The sequence below is a fragment of the Pristiophorus japonicus genome, chromosome 6 (assembly GCF_044704955.1).
Source record: "Pristiophorus japonicus isolate sPriJap1 chromosome 6, sPriJap1.hap1, whole genome shotgun sequence".
NCBI lineage: Eukaryota > Metazoa > Chordata > Chondrichthyes > Pristiophoridae > Pristiophorus > Pristiophorus japonicus.
The window spans coordinates 40,335,376-40,355,904 of NC_091982.1; the positions used below are offsets into that span (position 1 = coordinate 40,335,376).

General features: G+C 49.0%; 1 protein-coding gene across 1 annotated transcript in view; it reads right to left on the reverse strand.

The window, feature by feature from the left end:
* Positions 1 to 206: 206 nt before the first annotated feature.
* The window catches only part of LOC139266102 (uncharacterized protein CXorf65 homolog), a 41,866-nt gene continuing 21,543 nt past the window's right edge, over positions 207 to 20,529 (reverse strand). The window contains exons 3-4 of the mRNA XM_070883950.1: positions 10,239 to 10,361; positions 207 to 298 (exon numbers count right to left, since the gene is read on the reverse strand). Of these exons, the coding sequence (XP_070740051.1) occupies positions 207 to 298; positions 10,239 to 10,361 (215 nt within the window). The remainder of the gene's footprint in view (positions 299 to 10,238; positions 10,362 to 20,529) is intronic.

Sequence of the window (20,529 nt, forward strand, 5' to 3'; positions counted from 1 at the left end):
CGGAAAACGGGGACATATGGTCACCATAGATTAAACACCAACACAGACTGGTTGGGCCAAACAGCCTGTTTCTGTGTTGTACTTTGTATGTAATTCTAAAAAAACAACCAAGACAACAGTGAGTCTTGGAGTAGAGAGCTTCCACACCTGGGCCTATTCAAAAAGGCTCGCTATATGTGTCAAGGGCCTGTGCTTTCTATCCTCTATTAGTAGTTAGTTGTGACTGTACCTAGCAATTCTTCGGATGGATTGTCTTCAAGTGGAAAGATCGATTTAAAGGAATTGTCTGATTGTTTTCCTGTAAAAAGACAGATAAAATTCAATTCTTTTGCTAATTTATTCTCCCAGTTTCTCCTCTCCTGAAGATGCTGAATTCCATTGAGGTACAAAACCACAAGTGCCAATATCAGTTGCAGTAATTAATTCTCCGCCCCACTCCCACTCTGACCTCTCTGTCATCGGCTTTCTACACTGTTCCAATGAATATCAACATAGCTCAAGGAACAGCACTTCATCTTTCGATTAAACACTTTACAGCCTTCTGGACTCAACATTAAGTTCAACCATTTCAAATTATAAACTCTGCCCCCATTTCTTTTCAGACGGCAGCTATTGCTGATGATTCTGCTATTCCCATTTACACCTCCTCTAGACCCATCTTTTGTTTCTTTACTTGTCCCATTACCCTCATTTCGCCTTGCACCATCATCCCTTTTGTCATTTCCACCATCTACAAGACACAAATTGTCATGTTTGTAACTACAATGTAACACCACTGTATTACTGTATACACTCAACTCAGATGCACACCTTGACCACTGGGGGTGAACTTGTGAGAGACACTCCTTACCTGATCACACAGGTATATAAAGGGAGGTCCCATGCAGGGTCATCACTTCTGGAGTCCTGTAATAAAGAGTTAAGGTCACAGAGTGGCCTTGTCCCTGGAATATGCCTCGTGTGATTTCATGCTGTAGAGTAAGGACTTTACTTTGGCGACAAGAAACGGGAATTCATGACCCACGAGAATGGCCACCGGTAGCACAGAGGAACGGTACTGTGTTGGGGAAGACTGGGATGATTTTGTCGAGAGGCTTCAGCAAAGCTTCATTATGAAAGACTGGCTGGGGGATGCAGCGGCTGACAAGCGACGGGCTCATCTCCTGACCAGCTGCGGGCCAAAGACTTATGCGCTCATGAAGGACTTACTGGCACCCGAAAAGCCGTCGGACAAAACCTTTGAAGAGTTTAGCAAATTAATCGGGGAGCACCTCAAACCGGCGAGCAGCATACACATGGCTCGACACAGATTCTACACCCACTGACGTCGTGAAGGACAGAGCATACTGGATTTTGTAGCGGATCTCCGGCGTTTGGCCAGCCTCTGTAAGTTCACAGATGCCTGCAGGGGGGAGATGCTCAGTGACTTCTTTATCGAGGGTATTGGTCATGTGGGAATTTTTCGCAAGTTAATTGAGACCAAGAACTTGACCTTGGAAGCGGCAGCGTTGTTAGCTCAAACTTTCATAGCGGGGGAGGAAGAGACGAAAATGATTTACGCATGCAATTCTGCCTCTAACGCGGCGATGGATCTTGGAGTCAACACCATCAATGCTACTCAGAGCCCTGCAGGCAGGCAGGGGCAGTCCGACATTTACCAGGCAGCAATAGACCCCAGAGCAGGACCTTAACAGAGACAATGGCAGGCTGAACGGACGTTCACGCCATCACAGTGGACAATATGGGGCCATTGACACCCACTAATAGGGTACTTAAGAGCAGTCAAAGGGACAGTCAGCGCAGAATTCATGGCCATAGTTCCTTTGTCCCCAACAATGGAAACTTTAACTCATGCTGGAGGTGTGGGGGAAAACATTCAGCCAGATCTTGCAGATTCCAACAGTTTGTCTGCAGAAACTGCAATCTCAGTGGCCATTTAGCTTGAATGTGCAGAACACCAGACTAATATATGAGGCAGATGGACCAGAAGAGGGTTCTGTGAGGTAGGATGACTTTTGGGGCAAATCAATGGATGCCGAGGTTCAGCGGGTCCATGCGGCGAATATTCATAGTTCATACACCAAAACGCCACCAATGATGATGAGGGTTTTGTTGAATGATATCCCAGTATGCATGGAGCTGGACACTGGGGCCAGCCAGTCACTCATGGGCATTCAGCAATTTGAGAAGCTATGGCCACTCAAAGCCAGTAGATCCAAATTAGAACGTATTGAGACACAATTACGGACTTACGCCAAAGAAATCTTTCCGGTGCTAGACAGTGCAATGATGGATGTCACACACAATGGGTTAGTGAACCGGCTGCCACTCTGGATTGTCCCAGGCAATGGTCCCACACTGTTGGGGAGGAGCTGGTTAGCTGAGATAAACTGGAAATGGGGGAATGTTCATGCAATGTCCTTGATGGAGCAAAGTTCGTGCTCACAAGTGCTACAACAATTCGAGTCACTATTCCAACCGGGCGTCGGGACTTTCAAAGGCACTAAAGTATTGATACACATCACCCCCAGACACCAGGCCAGTGCACCACAAAGCCAGAGTGGTGCCATATGTAATGCGGGAAAAAATCGAGAGCGAATTGGACCGGCTGTTGCGAGAGGGCATCATCTCGCCTGTTCAATTCAGCGACTGGGCGAGCCCCATCGTTCCTGTTCTAAAACCGAATGGCTCTGTCAGGATCTGTGGTGACTACAAGGCCACCATCAATCAGGTGTCCCTACAAAACCAATACCCGCTCCCAAGAGCGGAGGACCTCTTCGTTGCGCTGGCAGGCGGCAAGCTGTTTGCCAAGTTGGACCTCACTTCAGCCGATATGACCCAGGAACTGGCCGATTAATCCAAACTACTGACCGCCATCACCACGCACAAGGGACTGTTTGCGTATAACAGGTGCCCGTTTGGCATTCGATCAGCGACCACGATTTTTCAACGTAACATGGAAAGCCTGCTTAAATCCATTCCAGGAATGATCGTATTCCAGGACGACATCCTCATCGCGGGTCGAGACACCGAGGAACACCTCCACAACCTGGAGGAGGTGCTACGCCGACTGGACCGGGTAGCCCTGCGACTCAAGAAGTCTAAATGCATGTTCTTAGCTCCTGAGGTTGAGTTTCTGGGCAGGAGGGTTGCTACAGATGGGATTCGGCCCACCGAATCCAAAACAGAGGCGATTCGACGAGCACCCAGGCCCTGCGTTCATTCCTGGGACTGTTGAAATATTTCGGGAACTTTCTGCCGAATTTGAGCACATTGTTGGAGCTGCTACACGTGCTTCTGCGTAAGGGTTGCGATTGGTTTTGGGGGGACTGTCAGGAACGGGCTTTTAATTGGGCGTGGAACCTACTTTGTTCAAACGAGTTGTTGACCCTGTACGACCCCTGTAAATGTTTAGTTCTGACATGTGATGCATCGTCCTATGGGGTTGGGTGCGTGTTGCAGCAGGGCAATGCTGAGGGTCAGCTACAACCTGTGGCTTATGCCTCCAGGTCGCTCTCTCAAGCAGAACGGAGATATGGGATGGTCGAGAAGGAAGCGCTTGCATGTGTCTGTGGTGTAAAAAAAATGCATCAGTACCTCTTCGGTAGGAAGTTTGAATTAGAGACGGACCACAAGCCACTCACATCCCTGTTGTCAGACAGCAAGGCTGTCAATGCCAATGCATCAGCTCGTATACAGCGGTGGGCTCTCACGCTAGCTGCTTATGACTAATCTATCTGGCACCGGCCCGGCACTGAAAACTGTGCTGACGCGCTCAGCAGGCTCCCACTGGCCACCACCGAGGGGGCAGTTGATCAAAGCGCTGAGATGGTCATGGCTGTCGATGCCTTTGACAGTGCAGGCTCCCCCATCACAGCCCGCCGGATCAAAATCTGGACAAACAGAGATCCCTTCCTATCCTTGATTAAGAAATGTGTCCTGACTGGGGATTGGGCGCCCGCACACGGAGCATGCCCTGAGGAGGTCAGACCGTTCCACAGGCGGATGGATGAGCTCTCCATCCAAGCCGACTGCCGACTATGGGGCAGCCGGGTAGTTATGCCCCAGAAGGGCAGGGAGGCATTCATCAGAGAACTCCACAGCGAGCACCCAGGCATTGTGATGATGAAGGCCATTGCCCGGTCACACGTTTGGTGGCCTGGAATTGATTCAGACCTGGAACACTGTGTTCGCAGGTGCACGACCTGTGCCCAGCTGGGTAATGACCCCAGGGCAGCCCCACTCAGCCCGTGGCCCTGGCCCACCAAGCCATGGTCACGCATTCACGTTGACTACACGGGCCCGTTCATGGGGAAGATGTTCCTCATTGCAGTAGATGCGTATTCGAAATGGATCGAGTGCATCATCCCCCACCATGGAAAGCCTTCATGCGATCTTTGCAACCCATGGCCTGCCGGACATCCTGGTTAGTGACAATGGCCCATGTTTCACGAGCTATGAATTCCGGGAGTTTATGTCGGGCAATGGCATCAACCACGTCAGGACTGCGCCGTTCAAGCCAGCCTCCAATGGCCAGGCGGAACGGGCAGTCCAAATCATTAAGCAAGGTATGCTCAGGATTCAAGGACCCTCCTTACAATGGCCTATCGCGCCTCTTGCTGGCCTTTAGATCCCGCCCGCACTCACTCACGGGGGTCTCACCCGCAGAACTACTCATGAAATGGACACTCAAAACTCGGTTGTCCCTCATCCACCCAGTCCTGACCGACATAGTTGAGGGCAAGCGCAAGTCACAAAATGAGTACCATGACCGTAATTCAAGGGGGAGATGTATAGAAATAAATGATCCTGTATTCATCCTCAATCATGCCATGGGGCCCAAATGGCTTGAGGGTACTGTAATTGGCAAAGAGGGGAATAGGGTCATCGTGGTAAAACTCAACAATGGCTAGATATGCCGTAAGCATCTGGACCAAGTAAAAAAAAAGGTTCAGCATGGACATGGAGGAACCCGAAGAAGACGATGAGATGGAGCTCACACTACCACCAGCGAACGTGCAACAAGAGCAATCAGAAGAATGCACAGTCCCTGAGGTCAGCCCGGACAGGCCGGAATCACCACAGGTGACAGACACTCACGTCAGTGTCCAACAACCAGAGCCCCAACTGCGGCGCTCCACGAGGGAGCGTAGACCACCTGAAAGACTAAATCTATGATCCCAGTAAGATTTTGGGGGGGGGGGGGGAAGGTGATGTCATGTTTGTAACGACAATTTAACACCACTGAATACACTCAATTCAGATGCACACCTTGACCACTGGGGGTGAACTTGTGGGAGACACTCCTTACCTGATCACACAGGTATATAAAGGGAGGTCCCACGTAGGGTCATCACTTCTGGAGTCCTGTAATAAAGAGTTAAGGTCACAGAGTGGCCTTGTCCCTGGAATGTGCCTCGTGTGGTTTCATACTGTAGAGTAAGGACTTTACACAAATCAGGAGTGTGATGGAATCCTCCCCATTTGCCTGGATGAGTGCAGTTCCAACAACATTCAAGAAGTTCGACCTGATCCGACTCGACATCGACACCAGCATCTTCTCAAGGGCAATGAGGGATGGGCAATAAATGCTGGCCTTGCCAGGAACAACAACATTTTTTTTATTCATTCATGCGATGTGGGCGTTGCTGGCAAGGCCAGAATTAATTGCCCTCGAGAAAGTGGTGGTGAGCCACCTTAGTCCATGTGGTGAAGCTAATCCTACAGTCCTGTTAGGGAAGGAGTTCCAGGATTTTCACCCAAACGACGATGAAGGAACGGCAATATAGTTCCAAGTCAGGATGGTGTGTAACTTGAAGGAGAACTTGCAGGTGGTGGTGCTCCCACGCGCCTGCTGTCCTTGTCCTTCTAGGTGGTAGAGGTCGCAGGTTTGGGAGGTGCTGCCGAAGAAGTCTTGGCAAGCTGCTGCAGTGCATCTTATAGATGGTACACACTGCAGCCATGGTACACTGGTGGTGGTGGAAGTGAATGTTTAAGGTGGTGGATGGGGCACCAATCAAGTGGGCTGCTTTGTCCTGGATGGTGTCGAGCTTCTCGAGTGTTGTCGGAGCTGCACTCATTCCATCATACTTCTGACTTGTGCCTTGTAGATGGCGGAAAGGCTTTGGAGAGTCAGGGCATGCGACAATTGCTGCAGAATACTCAGTCTCTGACCTGCTCTTGTTGCCACTGTATTTACGTGGCTGGTCCAGTTAAGTTTTTGACCCCCAGGATCTTGATGGTGGGGGATTCGGCAGTGGTAATGCCATGGAATGTCAAGGGGCGGTGGTTAGACTGTCACTTGTTGGAGATAGTCATTGTCTGGCACTTGTGTGACGCGAATGTTACTTGCCACTTATCAGCTCAAGCCTGAATGTCGTCCAGGTCTTGATGCTTGCGGGAATGGACTGCTCCATTATCTGAGGAGTTGCGAATGGCACTGAACACTGTGCAATCATCAGTGAACATCCCCACTTCTGACCTTATGATGGAAGGAGGGTCATTGATGAAGCAGCTAAAGATGGTTGGGTCTAGGACACAACTCTGAGGAATTCCTGCAGTGATGTCCTGGGGCTGAGATGATTGACCTCCAACCACCACAACCATCTTCCTTTGTGCTAGGTATGACTCCAGCCAGTGGAGAGTTTTACCCCTAATTCCCACTGACTTCAGTTTTACTCGGGCTCCTTGATGCCACACTCGGTCAAATGCTGCCTTGATGTCAAGGGCAGTCACTCTCACCTCACCTCTGGAATTCAGCTCTTTTGCCCATGTTTGGACCAAGGCTGTAATGAGGTCTGGAGCCGAGTGGCCCTGGCGGAACCCAAAATGTGAATCTGTGAGCAGGTTATTGGTGAGTAAATGCTGCTTGATAGCACTATTGATGACACCTTCCATCATTTGCTGATGATTGAGAGTTGGGGTGGTAATTGGCCGGATTGGATCCTGCTTTTTGTGGACTGGACATACCCGGGCAGTTTTCCACATTGTCAGTGGGGCTGAAATCAGAGGCCGGGGCTCGGCATTGGTGGCCTGGGGGGTGGGGGGGGGGTGGGAATCAGAGGCCACGGGATAGAGGGGCAGAGGTCTCGTGGGGAGGTCTCCGATTGCAGTGGGTGGGTGAGGCAGGGTCCCTGAATCCAGGAGGTTGGTGTAAAGACACCTGCCTCCTTTTTGCAGCAGTCCTTCCTTGCCTTGCTGTAGCTGTCAGGTTTGACGAAGTTAATAAAACCCAACCAGCTACAGTTAAACACAAATAGACTGCCCGTCTCCTGGCAGCGGGTTGGCTGCCCGTCCCAATCCCATCTCTTTTAAAACTGGAAATGGGCAGGTTGGAAGCGGGTTCAGGTCAGGATTCACATTGTAACACTTTAACTACCCCCGCACTTGTAACCCAAGCATTCTTTTAAAGTTAAAATTCTCCCCAACATTAATTCTGTTTCTCTTGCCACAGATGCTGCCTGGCCTGCTGAGTATTCCCAGCATTCTCTGTTTTTATTCCAATATGTAGTCACTATTCTCATGTGCGAGCCGAGGAAATGTGTCACCAGGATATTTGACTTTGGGAGACAGCATAGGCAAGCACCATTTTGTCATTTTTTAAAAATTCGTTCTGGGATGTGGGCATCGCTGGCAAGGCCAGTATTTATTACCCGTCCCTAATTGCCCTTGAGAAGGAGGCGCCTTCTTGAACCATTGCAGTCACTGGACACAAATGTGCATGGCAGTACTGAATATTGAGCGGCAGTGGGAACACTGGCTGATTTTTATGTTCTCTACCACTGATTCCAATTGTAATACCATCATTCTGGGATTGAATGTGAGTCTTTCCTAATCTCTGTGGTTTCATACCACATTGAGCACTGTATCTATTTACCAAGCCATCATGGGAGCTGGATGTGTTTCAGTCTCTGTAAATTGAGACAATTTTCCAAAGAACCAAGAGAAATTAATATTTACAGTTGTTTTCAGAAGCAATGATAATAAGAACACAAAAACATAAGAAATAGGAACAGGAGTAGGCCATACGGCCCCTCGAGCCTGCCCCGCCATTTAATATGTTCATGGCTGATCCGATCATGGACTCAGGTCCACTTCCCTGCCCGCTCTCCATAACCCCTTATTCCCTTATTGTTTAAGAAACTGTCTATTTCTGTCTTAAATGTATTCAATGTCCCAGCTTCCACAGCTCTCTGGGGCAGCGAAATCCACAGATTTACAACCCTCTGAGAAGAAATTTCTCCTCATCTGTTTTAAATGGGCGGCCCCTTATTCTGAGACTGTGCCCCCTAGTTCTAGTCGCCCCTATCAGTGGAAACATCCTCTCTGCATCCACCTTGTCAAGCCCCCTCATTATCTTATATGATTCGATAAGATCACCTCTCATTCTTCACAATTCCAATGTGTATTAGCCCAACCTACTCATTCTACCCTCATAAGTCAACCTCTCAGCTCCGGAATCAACCTAGTGAACCTTCTCTGAACAGCCTTCAATGCAAGTATATCCTTCCTTAAATAATGGTTTGACATGATGGAGCAGATGTCCATTATGGCACACATTGGCCCCAAGTTTCCACACACGGCAAAACAGGTGCCCCTCCAAGCTGGGCGCCCGTTTTTCGCGCCGAAAACGGCGCCTGAAAAAAAACGCGCTATTCTCGAGCGCTTTGCAGCTCGATGTCTGCTTGGCGCGGTGCACAGGATGCGGAGCCTACCACTCGCGCCGATTTTGTAAGTAGGAGGGGGCGGTTACAATTTAAATGAGTTTTTTTCGTGCCGGCAACCCTGCGCGTGCGCGTTGGAGCGTTCGCACATGCGCAGTCTGAAGGAAACATTGGCACTCGGCCATGCAGAAAAAGTGAAAATTTGTTTATTGAACCCTTGCAAAGGCTTGTATTTTAATTTTCTTGATATTTCTGTGTGTGAGGGTGAGGGAGTGCATTCTATAATTAAAGATAGACTGTGATAAACGGGACACATGCACTTGTTTGAGACTATTCAAATTCTTTGTAGCTGTTCAATTTTTAACATTTTTTAATAAAACCACATTGCCCTTCCATGATCAGCACTGAGGCTTCTTGCAGCTTTCTCCCCCTGCCATCGGTCGGTCCCGACGGCAAACCGCTGCTTGAAAGGCCTGCCTGAAGCACTTTCACACAGGTAGGAACATGGTTTATTTAATCTTTTCTTTGCTTATAAATTTTTATTCAGGTTGGATTTATTTGTATAATATTTGTATAAGTATAACTAAGGATTTATTGTAGAATTTAATGACTTCCCTTCCCCCCCCCCCCCCCCACCTCGTTCCCGACACCTAATTTGTAACCTGCGCCTGATTTTTTAATGTGTAGACAAGGTTTTTTTCAAGCCTACAAAAATCTTCACTTGCTCCATTCTAAGTTAGTTTGGAGTACGTTTTCACTGTGGAAACTTTCAAATCAGGCGTCAGTGGCCGGACACGCCCCCTTTTGAAAAAAAAATTCTGTTCAAAAGTGAAACTGTTCTACCTGACTAGAACTGCAGAAAACATAAATGTGGAGAATTCCGATTTCTAAGATACTCCGTTCTCCACCAGTTGCTCCTAAAAATCAGGAGCAAATCATGTGGAAACTTGGGGCCATTGGGTGGGCAGTGGACAGAGAGATCATGCCTCGTGCCCGATGTCTTCGATGAGAGTCCCATAGCCATTTTGATGGTCGGGTCTCCTCAACACCTGATTGATGAGCAGCGAGTGTTGAACCAGTGCTCATGGGCATCTTGCTGTTCAGGGCGAGCTTGGGTGGGGAGGAATACAGTTGCTGGAGCCAAGCTGAAGTCAAGGCTTGAAGCGGGGGTGGGGGGGGCGGGAGGGGGAAGGTAATTGGGGTTGGGGGAACGAAGGGACCAGCAGTGGCCAGAGGATTTTTGTGGGGCCAGGAGAAGTATTCGCCAAAAATTGTTCTGAAATCTTACCTGTGCTGTTTCCAGAGTGGCCTATAGTGGTCGCTCTACACCTGATATCAATGGGCAGATGCAATGCACACTCTTCCCATTGGGGCTTGAAAGTTCCATTGGCGTCCTATGTATACCATGAGACTCTGATTTAGTGAGGTGCCCGCCTGAAACAGGCGGACACTCTGGCCGCGCATTTCTAGGACCGGTTGGAAATGGAGGCGGGCGGATCAGCAGTCATCTATCACCTCAATGAATAAAATAATTCTCTCAAAATAAAAGCAGCAATGAAATGTTGGAATGCTTACGTTTAATTTTGCACGCATAGTAGATCCCTCTTGGTTCAAATAGGTTTTCAATATTTTCAAGTGGATCTTTGATTCGGTACAAGAACTTCAGATTCATCTGCTCATCATACAAGTCTGCTGTGTCTGCAGAGAAAGAAGGTTTGCATTATGGACCTGCTTTAAACAAATCACCATGTCTGTCTCTCTCTTTTTGTCCCGAAGGTGCTGGCTCACGCAGAGGCACAGTTCCAAAGGTTCCAGCTGTTTAGGTAAGAAGAAAGACTTGTATTCATATAGCGTCTTTCATGGCCTCAGGGCTTCCGAAAGCACTTTACAGCCAATTAAGTACTTTTGAAGTGACCACTGTTGTCACTGTTGTAATGTAGGGGAATGTGGCAGTCAATCTGCTCACAGCAAGGTCCCACAAAGAGCAACGCGATAATGACCAAATAATTTGTTTTAGTCATGTTGGTTGAGGGGCAAATATTGGCCAGGACACCAGGGACAACTCTTCTGCTCTGCTTCACAAAGTGCCACGTGATCTTTTACTACCACTTGAGAGGGCAGATGGGGCCTTGGTTTAATGTCCCATCAGAAATTGGTCATTCTTTATCTGTGAGCCTTGAATGTCAGCACGCTATTAGAAAATGGGGGCATTCACAGCCAAGCCTGACCATGCCCTCAGCTGACGTCCATACATAAGCACGGTTTTTAAAAATGTGTTAATTCCTGGGATGTGAGCATTACTGGCAAGGCCAGCATTTATTGCCCATCCCTAATTGCCCTTGAGAAGGTAGTGGTGAGCTGCCTTCTTGAACCGTTGCAGTCCGTATGATGACGGTACTCCCACAGTGCTGTTAGGGAGGAAGTTCCAGGATTTTGATGGTGTGTGACTTGGAGGGTAACTTGGAGGTGATGGTGTTCCCATGCGCCTGCTACCCTTGTCCATCTTGGTGGTAGAGGTCACGGATTTGGGAGATGCTGCCAAAGAAGCCTTGGCGGGTTGCTGCAGTGCATCTTGTAGATGGTACACACTGTAGCCACAGTACGCCGGTGATGGAGGGAGTGAATGTTTAAGTTGGTGGATGGGGTGCCAATCAACCGGGCTGCTTTGTCCTAGATGGTGCCGAGCTTCTTGCCTGTTGTTGGAGCTGCATTCATCCAGGCAAGTGGAGAGTATTCCATCATGCTCCTGACTTGTGCCTTGTAGATGGTGGAAAGGCTATGGGGAGTCAAGAGGTGAGACACTCGCCGCAGAATGCTCAGCCTCTGACCTACTTTTGTAGCCACAGTATTTAAATGGCTGATCCAGTTAAGTTTCTGGTCAATGGTGACTCCCAGGATGTTGATGGTGGGCGATGGTAATGCCGTTGAATGTCAAGGGGTGGTGCATAGACTCTCGCATGTTCGAGATAGTCATTGCCTAGCACTTGTATGGTGCGAATTTTACTTGCCACTTTTCAGCCCAAGCCTGAATGTCGTCTAGGTCTTGCTGTTTTCAGGCTTAGACTGCTTCATTATCTGAGGAATTGCGAATGGAACTGAACACTGTGCAATCATCAGCGAACATCCCCACTTCTGACCTTATGATGGAGGGAAGGTCATTGATGAAGCAGCTGAAATATGGTTGGGCCTAGGACACTGCCTTAAGGAACTCCTGCAGCAATGTCCTGGGGCTGAGATGATTGTCCTCCAACAATCACAACCATCTTCCTTTGTGCTAGGTATGAATCCAGCCAGTAGAGAGTTTGCCCCTGATTCCCAATGACTTCAATTTTACTAGGGTTCCTCGATGCCACACTTGTTCAATTGCTGCTTTGATGTCAAGGGCAGTCACTCTCACCTCAGCTCTGTAATTCAGCTCTTTTATCCGTGTTTGAACCAAGGCTGTAATGAGGTCTGGAGCCAAGAGGTCCTGGCAGAACCCAAACTGGGCATCGGTGAGCAGGTTATTGGTGAGTAAGTGCTGCTTGATAGCACTGTCGACGACACCTTCCATCACTTTGCTGATGTTTGGGAGCAGACTGATGGGGCAGTAATTGGTCGGATTGGATTTGTCCTGATTTTTGTAGACAGGATATACCTGGGCAATTTTCTTCATTGTCAGAGAGATGCCAGTGTTGTAACTGTAATGGAACAGCTTTACTGGGCACGTCTAGTTCTGGAGCACAAGTCTTCAGCACGGCAGCTGGGATGTTGTCGGGGCTAATATCCTTTGTTGTATCCAGTGCGCTCAGCCACTTCTTGGTATCACGTGCAATGAATCAAATTGGTTGAAGACTGGCTTCTGTGATGGTAGTTACCTCAGGAGGTGGCTGATATGGGTCATCCACTCGGCACTTCTGGCTGGATAGTTGCAAATACTTCAGCCTTGTCTTTTACACACATGTGCTGGGTTCCACCATCAGTGAGGATGGGGATATTCATGGAGCCTCCTCCTCTTGTTAGTTGTTTAATTGTCTACCAAATTTCACGACTGGAATTGATAATCAGCAGGAGGTTTTCTGCAACAATTGTACATCCCTGTCTGGCTTAAAAATAAAAACGGGGAAGGTAGCTCAACCGTGGCTAACAAGGGAAATTAGGAATAGTGTTAAATCCAAGGAAGAGGCATATAAATTGGCCAGAAAAAGCAGCAAACTGAGGACTGGGAGAAATTTAGAATTCAGCAGAGGAGGACAAAGGGTTTAGTTAAAAGGGGGAAAATAGAGTATGAGAGTAAGCTTGCAGGGAACATAAAAACTGACTGCAAAAGCTTCTATAGATATGTGAAGAGAAAAAGATTAGTGAAAACAAATGTAGATCCCTTGCAGTCAGAATCAGGTGAATTTATAATGGGGAACAAAGAAATGGTAGACCAATTGAACAAATACTTTGGTTCTGCCTTCACTAAGGAAGACACAAATAATCTTCCGGAAATACTAGGGGGCCGAGGGTCCAGCGAGAAGGAGGAACTGAAGGAAATCCTTATTAGTCAGGAAATTGTGTTAGGGAAATTGATGGGATTGAAGACTGATAAATCCCCAGGGCCTGATAGTCTGCATCCCAGAGTACTTAAGGAAGTGGCCCTAGAAATAGTGGATGCATTGGTGGACATTTTCCAACATTCTATAGACTTTGGATCAGTTCCTATGGATTGGAGGGTAGCTAATGTAACCCCACTTTTTTAAAAAGGAGGGAGAGAGAAAGCAGGGAATTATAGACCAGTTAGCCTGACATCGGTAGTGGGGAAAATGTTGCAATCAATTATTAAAGATGTAATAGCAGCGCATTTGGAAAGCAGTGACAGGATTGGTCCAAGTCAGCATGGATTTCTGAAAGGGAAATCATGCTTGACAAATCTTCTAGAATTTTTTGAGGATGTAGAGTGGACAAGGGAGAATCAGTGGATATGGTGTATTTGGACTTTCAAAAGGCTTTTGAAAAGGTCCCACACAAGAGATTAGTGTGTAAAATTAAAGCACATGGTATTGGGGGTAATGTATTGATGTGGATAGAGAACTGGTGGGCAGACAGGAAGCAGAGAGAAGGAATAAACGGGTCCTTTTCAGAATGGCAGGCAGTGACTAGTGGGGTGCCGCAAGGTTCAGTGCTGGTACCCCAGCTATATACAATATATATTAATGATTTGGACGAAGGAATTGAGGGTAATATCTCCAAGTTTGCAGATGACACTAAGTTGGGTGGCAGTGTGAGCTGTGAGGAGGATGCTAAGAGGCTGAAGGGTGACTTGGACAGGTTAGGCGAGTGGGTAAATGCATGGCAGATGCAGTATAATGTAGATAAATGTGAGGTTATCCACTTCGGTGGAAAAAAACAGGAAGGCAGAATATTATCTGAATGCTGACAAAAGGGGAGGTGCAATGAGACCTGGGTGTCATTGAAAGTTGGCATGCAGGTACAGCAGGAGGTGAAGAAGGCAAATGGCATGTTGGTCTTCATAGCGAGAGGAATTGAGTATAGGAGCAGGGAGGTCTTATTGCAGTTGTACAGGGCCTTGGTGAGGCCACACCTTGAATATTGTGTACAGTTTTGGTCTCCTAATCTGAGGAAGGACATTCTTGCTATTGAGGGAGTGCAGCAAAGGTTCACCAGACTGATTCCCGGGATGACAGGACTGACATATGAAGAAAGACTGGATCGACTAGGCTTATATTCACTGGAATTTAGAAGAATGAGAGGGGATCTCATAGAAACATATAAAATTCTGATGGGATTGGACAGGTTAGATGCAAGAAGAATGTTCCCGATGTTGGGGAAGTGCAGAACCAGGGGACACAGTCTAAGGATAAGGGGTAAGCCATTTAGGACCGAGATGAGGAGGAATTTCTAGGGGGATCAAGGGGTATGGTGAGAAAGCAGGAATGGGGTACTGAAGTTGCATGATCAGCCATAATCATATTGAATGGTGGTGCAGGCTTGAAGGACCGAATGGCCTACTCCTGCACCTATTTTCTATGTTTCTATGTTTCTTGCCCATACTTGACCTGAAACCATGAGACTTCAGTAGTAGTGATGTTGGGGAGGGCATCAAACATGAAATTAGGGGTGCGTGCAATAAAGGTGCAGCAGTTATAATGGGTGACTTTAATATGCACATCGATTGGGTTAACCAAACTGGAAGCAATACGGTGGAGGAGGATTTCCTGGAGTGCATAAGGGATGGTTTTTTAGACCAATATGTCGAGGAACCAACTAGGGGGGAGGCCATCTTAGACTGGGTGTTGTGTAATGAGAGAGGATTAATTAGCAATCTCATTGTGCGAGGCCCCGTGGGGAAGAGTGACCATAATATGGTGAAATTCTGCATTAGGATGGAGAATGAAACAGTTAATTCAGAGACCATGGTCCAGAACTTAAAGAAGGGTAACTTTGAAGGTATGAGGCGTGAATTGGCTGGGATAGATTGGCGAATGATACTGAAGGGGTTGACTGTGGATGGGCAATGGCAGACATGGATGAACTACAACAATTGTACATTCCTGTCTGGCGTGAAAATAAAAAAGGGAAGGTGGCTCAACCGTGGCTATCAAGGGAAATCAGGGATAGTATTAAAGCCAAGGAAGTGGCATACAAATTGGCCAGAAATAGCAGCGAGCCCAGGGACTGGGAGAAATTTAGAACTCAGCAGAGGAGGACAAAGGGTTTGATTAGGGCAGGGAAAATGGAGTGCGAGAAGAAGCTTGCAGGGAACATTAAGACGGATTGCAAAAGTTTCTATAGATATGTAAAGAGAAAAAGGTTAGTAAAGACAAACGTAGGTCCCCTGCAGTCAGAATCAGGGGAAGTCATAACGGGGAACAAAGAAATGGCGGACCAATTGAACAAGTACTTTGGTTCGGTATTCACTGAGGAGGACACAAACAACCTTCCAGATATAAAAGGGGTCGGATGGTCTAGTAAGGAGGAGGAACTGAGGGAAATTCTTATTAGTCGGGAAATTGTATTGGGGAAACTGATGGGATTGAAGGCCGATAAATCCCCAGGGCCTGATGGACTGCATCCCAGAGTACTTAAGGAGGTGGCCTTGGAAATAGTGGATGCATTGACAGTCATTTTCCAACATTCCATTGACTCTGGATCAGTTCTTATGGAGTGGAGGGTAGCCAATGTAACCCCACTTTTTAAAAAAGGAGGGAGAGAGAAAACAGGGAATTATAGACCGGTCAGCCTGACATCGGTAGTGGGTAAAATGATGGAATCAATTATTAAGGATGTCATAGCAGTGCATTTGGAAAGAGGTGATATGATAGGTCCAAGTCAGCATGGATTTGTGAAAGGGAAATCATGCTTGACAAATCTTCTGGAATTTTTTGAGGATGTTTCCAGTAGAGTGGACAAGGGAGAACCAGTTGATGTGGTATATTTGGACTTTCAGTAGGCTTTCGACAAGGTCCCACACAAGAGATTAATGTGCAAAGTTAAAGCACATGGGATTGGGGGTAGTGTGCTGACATGGATTGAGAACTGGTTGTCAGACAGGAAGCAAAGAGTAGGAGTAAATGGGGACTTTTCAGAATGGCAGGCAGTGACTAGTGGGGTACCGCAAGGTTCTGTGCTGGGGCCCCAGCTGTTTACACTGTACATTAATGATTTAGACGAGGGGATTAAATGTAGTGTCTCCAAATTTGCGGATGACACTAAGTTGGGTGGCAGTGTGAGCTGCGAGGAGGATGCTATGAGGCTGCAGAGCGACTTGGATAGGTTAGGTGAGTGGGCAAATGCATGGCAGATGAAGTATAATGTGGATAAATGTGAGGTTATCCACTTTGGTGGTAAAAACAGAGAGACAGACTATTATCTGAATGGTGACAGATTAGGAAAAGGGGAGGTGCAAAGAGACCTGGGTGTCATGGTACATCAGTCATTGAAGGTTGGCATGCAGGTACAGCAGGCGGTTAAGAAAGCAAATGGCATGTTGGCCTTCATAGCGAGGGGATTTGAGTACAGGGGCAGGGAGGTGTTGCTACAATTGTACAGGGCCTTGGTGAGGCCACACCTGGAGTATTGTGTACAGTTTTGGTCTCCTAACCTGAGGAAGGACATTCTTGCTATTGAGGGAGTGCAGCAAAGGTTCACCAGACTGATTCCCGGGATGGTGGGACTGACCTATCAAGAAAGACTGGATCAACTGGACTTGTATTCACTGGAGTTCAGAAGAATGAGAGGGGACCTCATAGAAACGTTTAAAATTCTGACGGGGTTAGACAGGTTAGATGCAGGAAGAATGTTCCCAATGTTGGGGAAGTCCAGAACCAGGGGACACAGTCTAAGGATAAGGGGGAAGCCATTTAGGACCGAGATGAGGAGGAATTTCTTCACCCAGAGAGTAGTGAACCTGTGGAATTCTCTACCACAGAAATTTGTTGAGGCCAATTCACGAAATATATTCAAAAAGGAGTTAGATGAAGTCCTTACTACTAGGGGAATCAAGGGGCATGGTGAGAAAGTGGGAATGGGGTACTGAAGTTGCATGTTCAGCCATGAACTCATTGAATGGCGGTGCAGGCTAGAAGGGCCGAATGGCCTACTCCTGCACCTATTTTCTATGTTTCTATGTTTCTATGTTTCATGGGGTCCGGACTCAATGTTGAGGACTCTCAGGCCATGCTCCCTCCTGACTGTATTCCTCTGTGTCGCCGCCTCTGGTGGGTCTGACCTGCCGATAGGACAGGACATACCCAGGTATAGTGATGGAGGAATCTAGGACAATGGCTGAAAAGTATGATTCTGTGAGTATGACTATGTCAGGCTGTTGCTTGACTAGTCTATGGGACAGCTCTCCCAATTTTGGCATGTCCCCATATGTTGGTGAGAAGGACTTTGCAGGGTCGGCTGGGCTGAACATAAGAACATAAGAACATAAGAATTAGGAACAGGAGTAGGCCATCTAGCCCCTCGAGCCTGCTCCGCCATTCAATAAGATCATGGCTGATCTGGTCGTGGACTCAGCTCCACTTACCCGCCCTCTCCCCATAACCCTTAATTCCCTTATTAGTTAAAAATCTATTTATCTTTGACTTGAAAACATTCAATGAGCTAGCCTCAACTGCTTCCTTGGGCAGAGAATTCCGCAGATTCACAACCCTCTGGGAGAAGAAATTCTTTCTCAACCCGGTTTTAAATTGGCTCCTCCATATTTTGAGGCTGTGCCCCCTAGTTCTAGTCTCCCCTACCAATGGAAACAACCTCTCTGCCTCTATCTTGTCTATCCCTTTCATGATTTTAAATGTTTCTATAAGATCACCCCTCATCCTTCTGAACTCCAAGGAGTAAAGACCCAGTCTACTCAATCTATCATCATAAGGTAACCCCCTCATTTCTGGAATCAGCTGAGTGAATCGTTTCTGTACCCCTTCCAAAGCTAGTATATCCTTCCTTAAGTAAGGTGACCAAAACTGCACGCAGTACTCCAGGTGCGGCCTTACCAATACCTTATACAGTTGCAGCAAGACCTCCCTGCTTTTGTACTCCATCCCTCTCGCAATGAAGGCCAACATTCCATTTGCCTTCCTGATTACCTGCTGCACCTGCAAACTAACTTTTTGTGATTCATGCACAAGGAACCAATCGTGGAGCAGTGGAGGCGTGTCCTGCTCAGTTGGCTGAGTGAGCAGTGAGAGAAGGAGCTATCAACTTTTGCTCCTGTCTGGAGAGCCCTGAGACCAGCCCAGGAAGAGAAGGAAGGAAGGGGTTTCAACACCAACTTTCACCCAGAGGGAGAGGAGGAGAAAAGAAAACTTTGTACATCTTTTTACCATTCTGCAAAGAGTTGGAGAGAGGGGGAAAAACCAACAACAAACCAGTGTGGAAGGAGGGAGACTCTACATCTTCTACAGGTGGGTGTAGGTGCATTTCCCAAACAGACTTTGTTGTATCGGTGGGGGGAGGAAAGAAGACCACTGAGGGCCGGAACATCGCGGGGGGTGTGTGTGTGTGTGGAAGTGTGCGTGGGGGCCGTGCTTACAACTAGGCCCCCCCCACAATTGGAACCCCCCCCACCCCCCCACATTTGCCTAGCCTGGGATAGCTGGAGCTACCAGGCTGAAGATTTTTTCTCATTAACCCAATTAACATCGTTAGGAGTGTGTGCCTGGTGGCTCTAGCTACCCCAGGTGAAGACATCTTCTCCCCCCACCTGAAGACCAAGCCAAAGACTGTGCTTGTGTGTTTTGCCATCTGGGGAGTGCACCCACCCACAGCTGCGAGGGGAGACCTGCCCTCGCAGCCCCCCCCCCCTTCCCACCCCCCTCTCTCTTTCTCCGTTACCCTCTGTTTCTCCCCTCTCTCTCTGAGAGCCCTTTCTTCCTAATTTAAAAAAAAAACAATTAAGACAACTGAGCAGAGGGAGCAAGGCCCCTCCCCAATTACCAACTAGGGGAGAGGTGCCTCATTAAGAGCTCCTCTGCTCAGTCAAACCAAACGAGGCCAATCAAGACCATTAAGGCCTGTGACTTTGGGGTGGGTGTAGCCCTTAAAGGGACCCCGTGATGGCGACCCCATCCACGCCGGTGGCAGGGCCAGCGAAGACATATGCGCAGGTGGCAACCGCTTCCACGGCACCTCCTGCGCCACCCGCTGCCCTGCCACCTTTCAGACTTATAACCAGGAAACACGGGGTCAAGAGCTACACTCACCCCACAATGAGCATTGAGGAGTGCGTGCGGGCGATGGCTGGGGTAGTCGGCCCCTCGGCCATTGTCGCGGCCTCCAAGATGTCTGGGAAGGCTGTTTTCTTCCTGGGGTCGGAGCGGGCGGTGTCCCTGGCCCTTGAAAAGGGGCTCACGGTGGGCGGGACGTTCCTGCCGGTGGACCCTCTCGAGGCCACCGCGCAGAGGGTCATCATATCGAACGTCCCGCCCTTTGTTCCCGCTGGGCTCCTCCTCCCTCACCTACAACAACTGGGGGAGGTAAGGTCGGGGATCAACTCCATACCGCTCGGCCTCAGGGAGAGCAGCCTGCGCCACGTGTTCTCCTTCCGCCGCCAGCTCTTTGTCCGGCTGGCGCGGGAGGAGACGACGGAGGGGTCTTTTAACGTGGTGCACGAGGGGACTGCCTACCGCGTCTTCTGGACGTCGGACGGCGTGCGGTGCCATGCCTGCAGAGAGGTGGGGCACATTTGCAAGAACTGCCCCGCCTCCAAGGCCACCAAACCACCAAAGGCGGCCAAGGCTGGCGCCGCTGCCACCCCTCCCCCTAGTTGCGTCCGCGTGCCGGGAGCCATAGGTGCGCGGGCATCGTCGGAGGCCTTTGTTTTCGGGGCCTCCGGCGGGGGGGAGGGAGAGCGTCCGAACGGAAGGAAGGCGCGGAAGAAGACGAGACATCTAGAGGCGGGTCCCCTCAGTGCGCCGGAAAGTTTGATCACCGCGCTCAGCCCAACCCAGTCACCGGCGAGCGCGTGGTGCCCCGAGCCCGTGCACTAGCCCTTGAATAACACCACAGAGGGGCCCGGGCGCGGGAAAGGAAAGGAAAAGGGGGGGGCGGAGCGAGAGGCCTCGGCAGACATGGGGGTCTCCCTGCCTCCGCGCGTCCCCAGGAACAAAAGGAGGCGCGGCTCCGATGAGGCGGAGGGGGAACAACATCCCTCCGCGGAGGAGTCGGTGCCCGCCGCGTGTCCCGCGTCCCCCACCAGCGCTCCCAAGTTGCGCTGCAGGCGCGAAGAGTTTGTCCCCGGGGAGGGTGAGGCAGTCGAGGCTGCCCAGCCGCTGCCTCCTGGGGATGGAGTGGAAGATCTGCCTGTCGTGGGGGGCGTGGGGCCAGCGGAAGAATGCATTGCCGCCGGGCCAGGCGTCCTGGGGACTGAGGCGGGCGG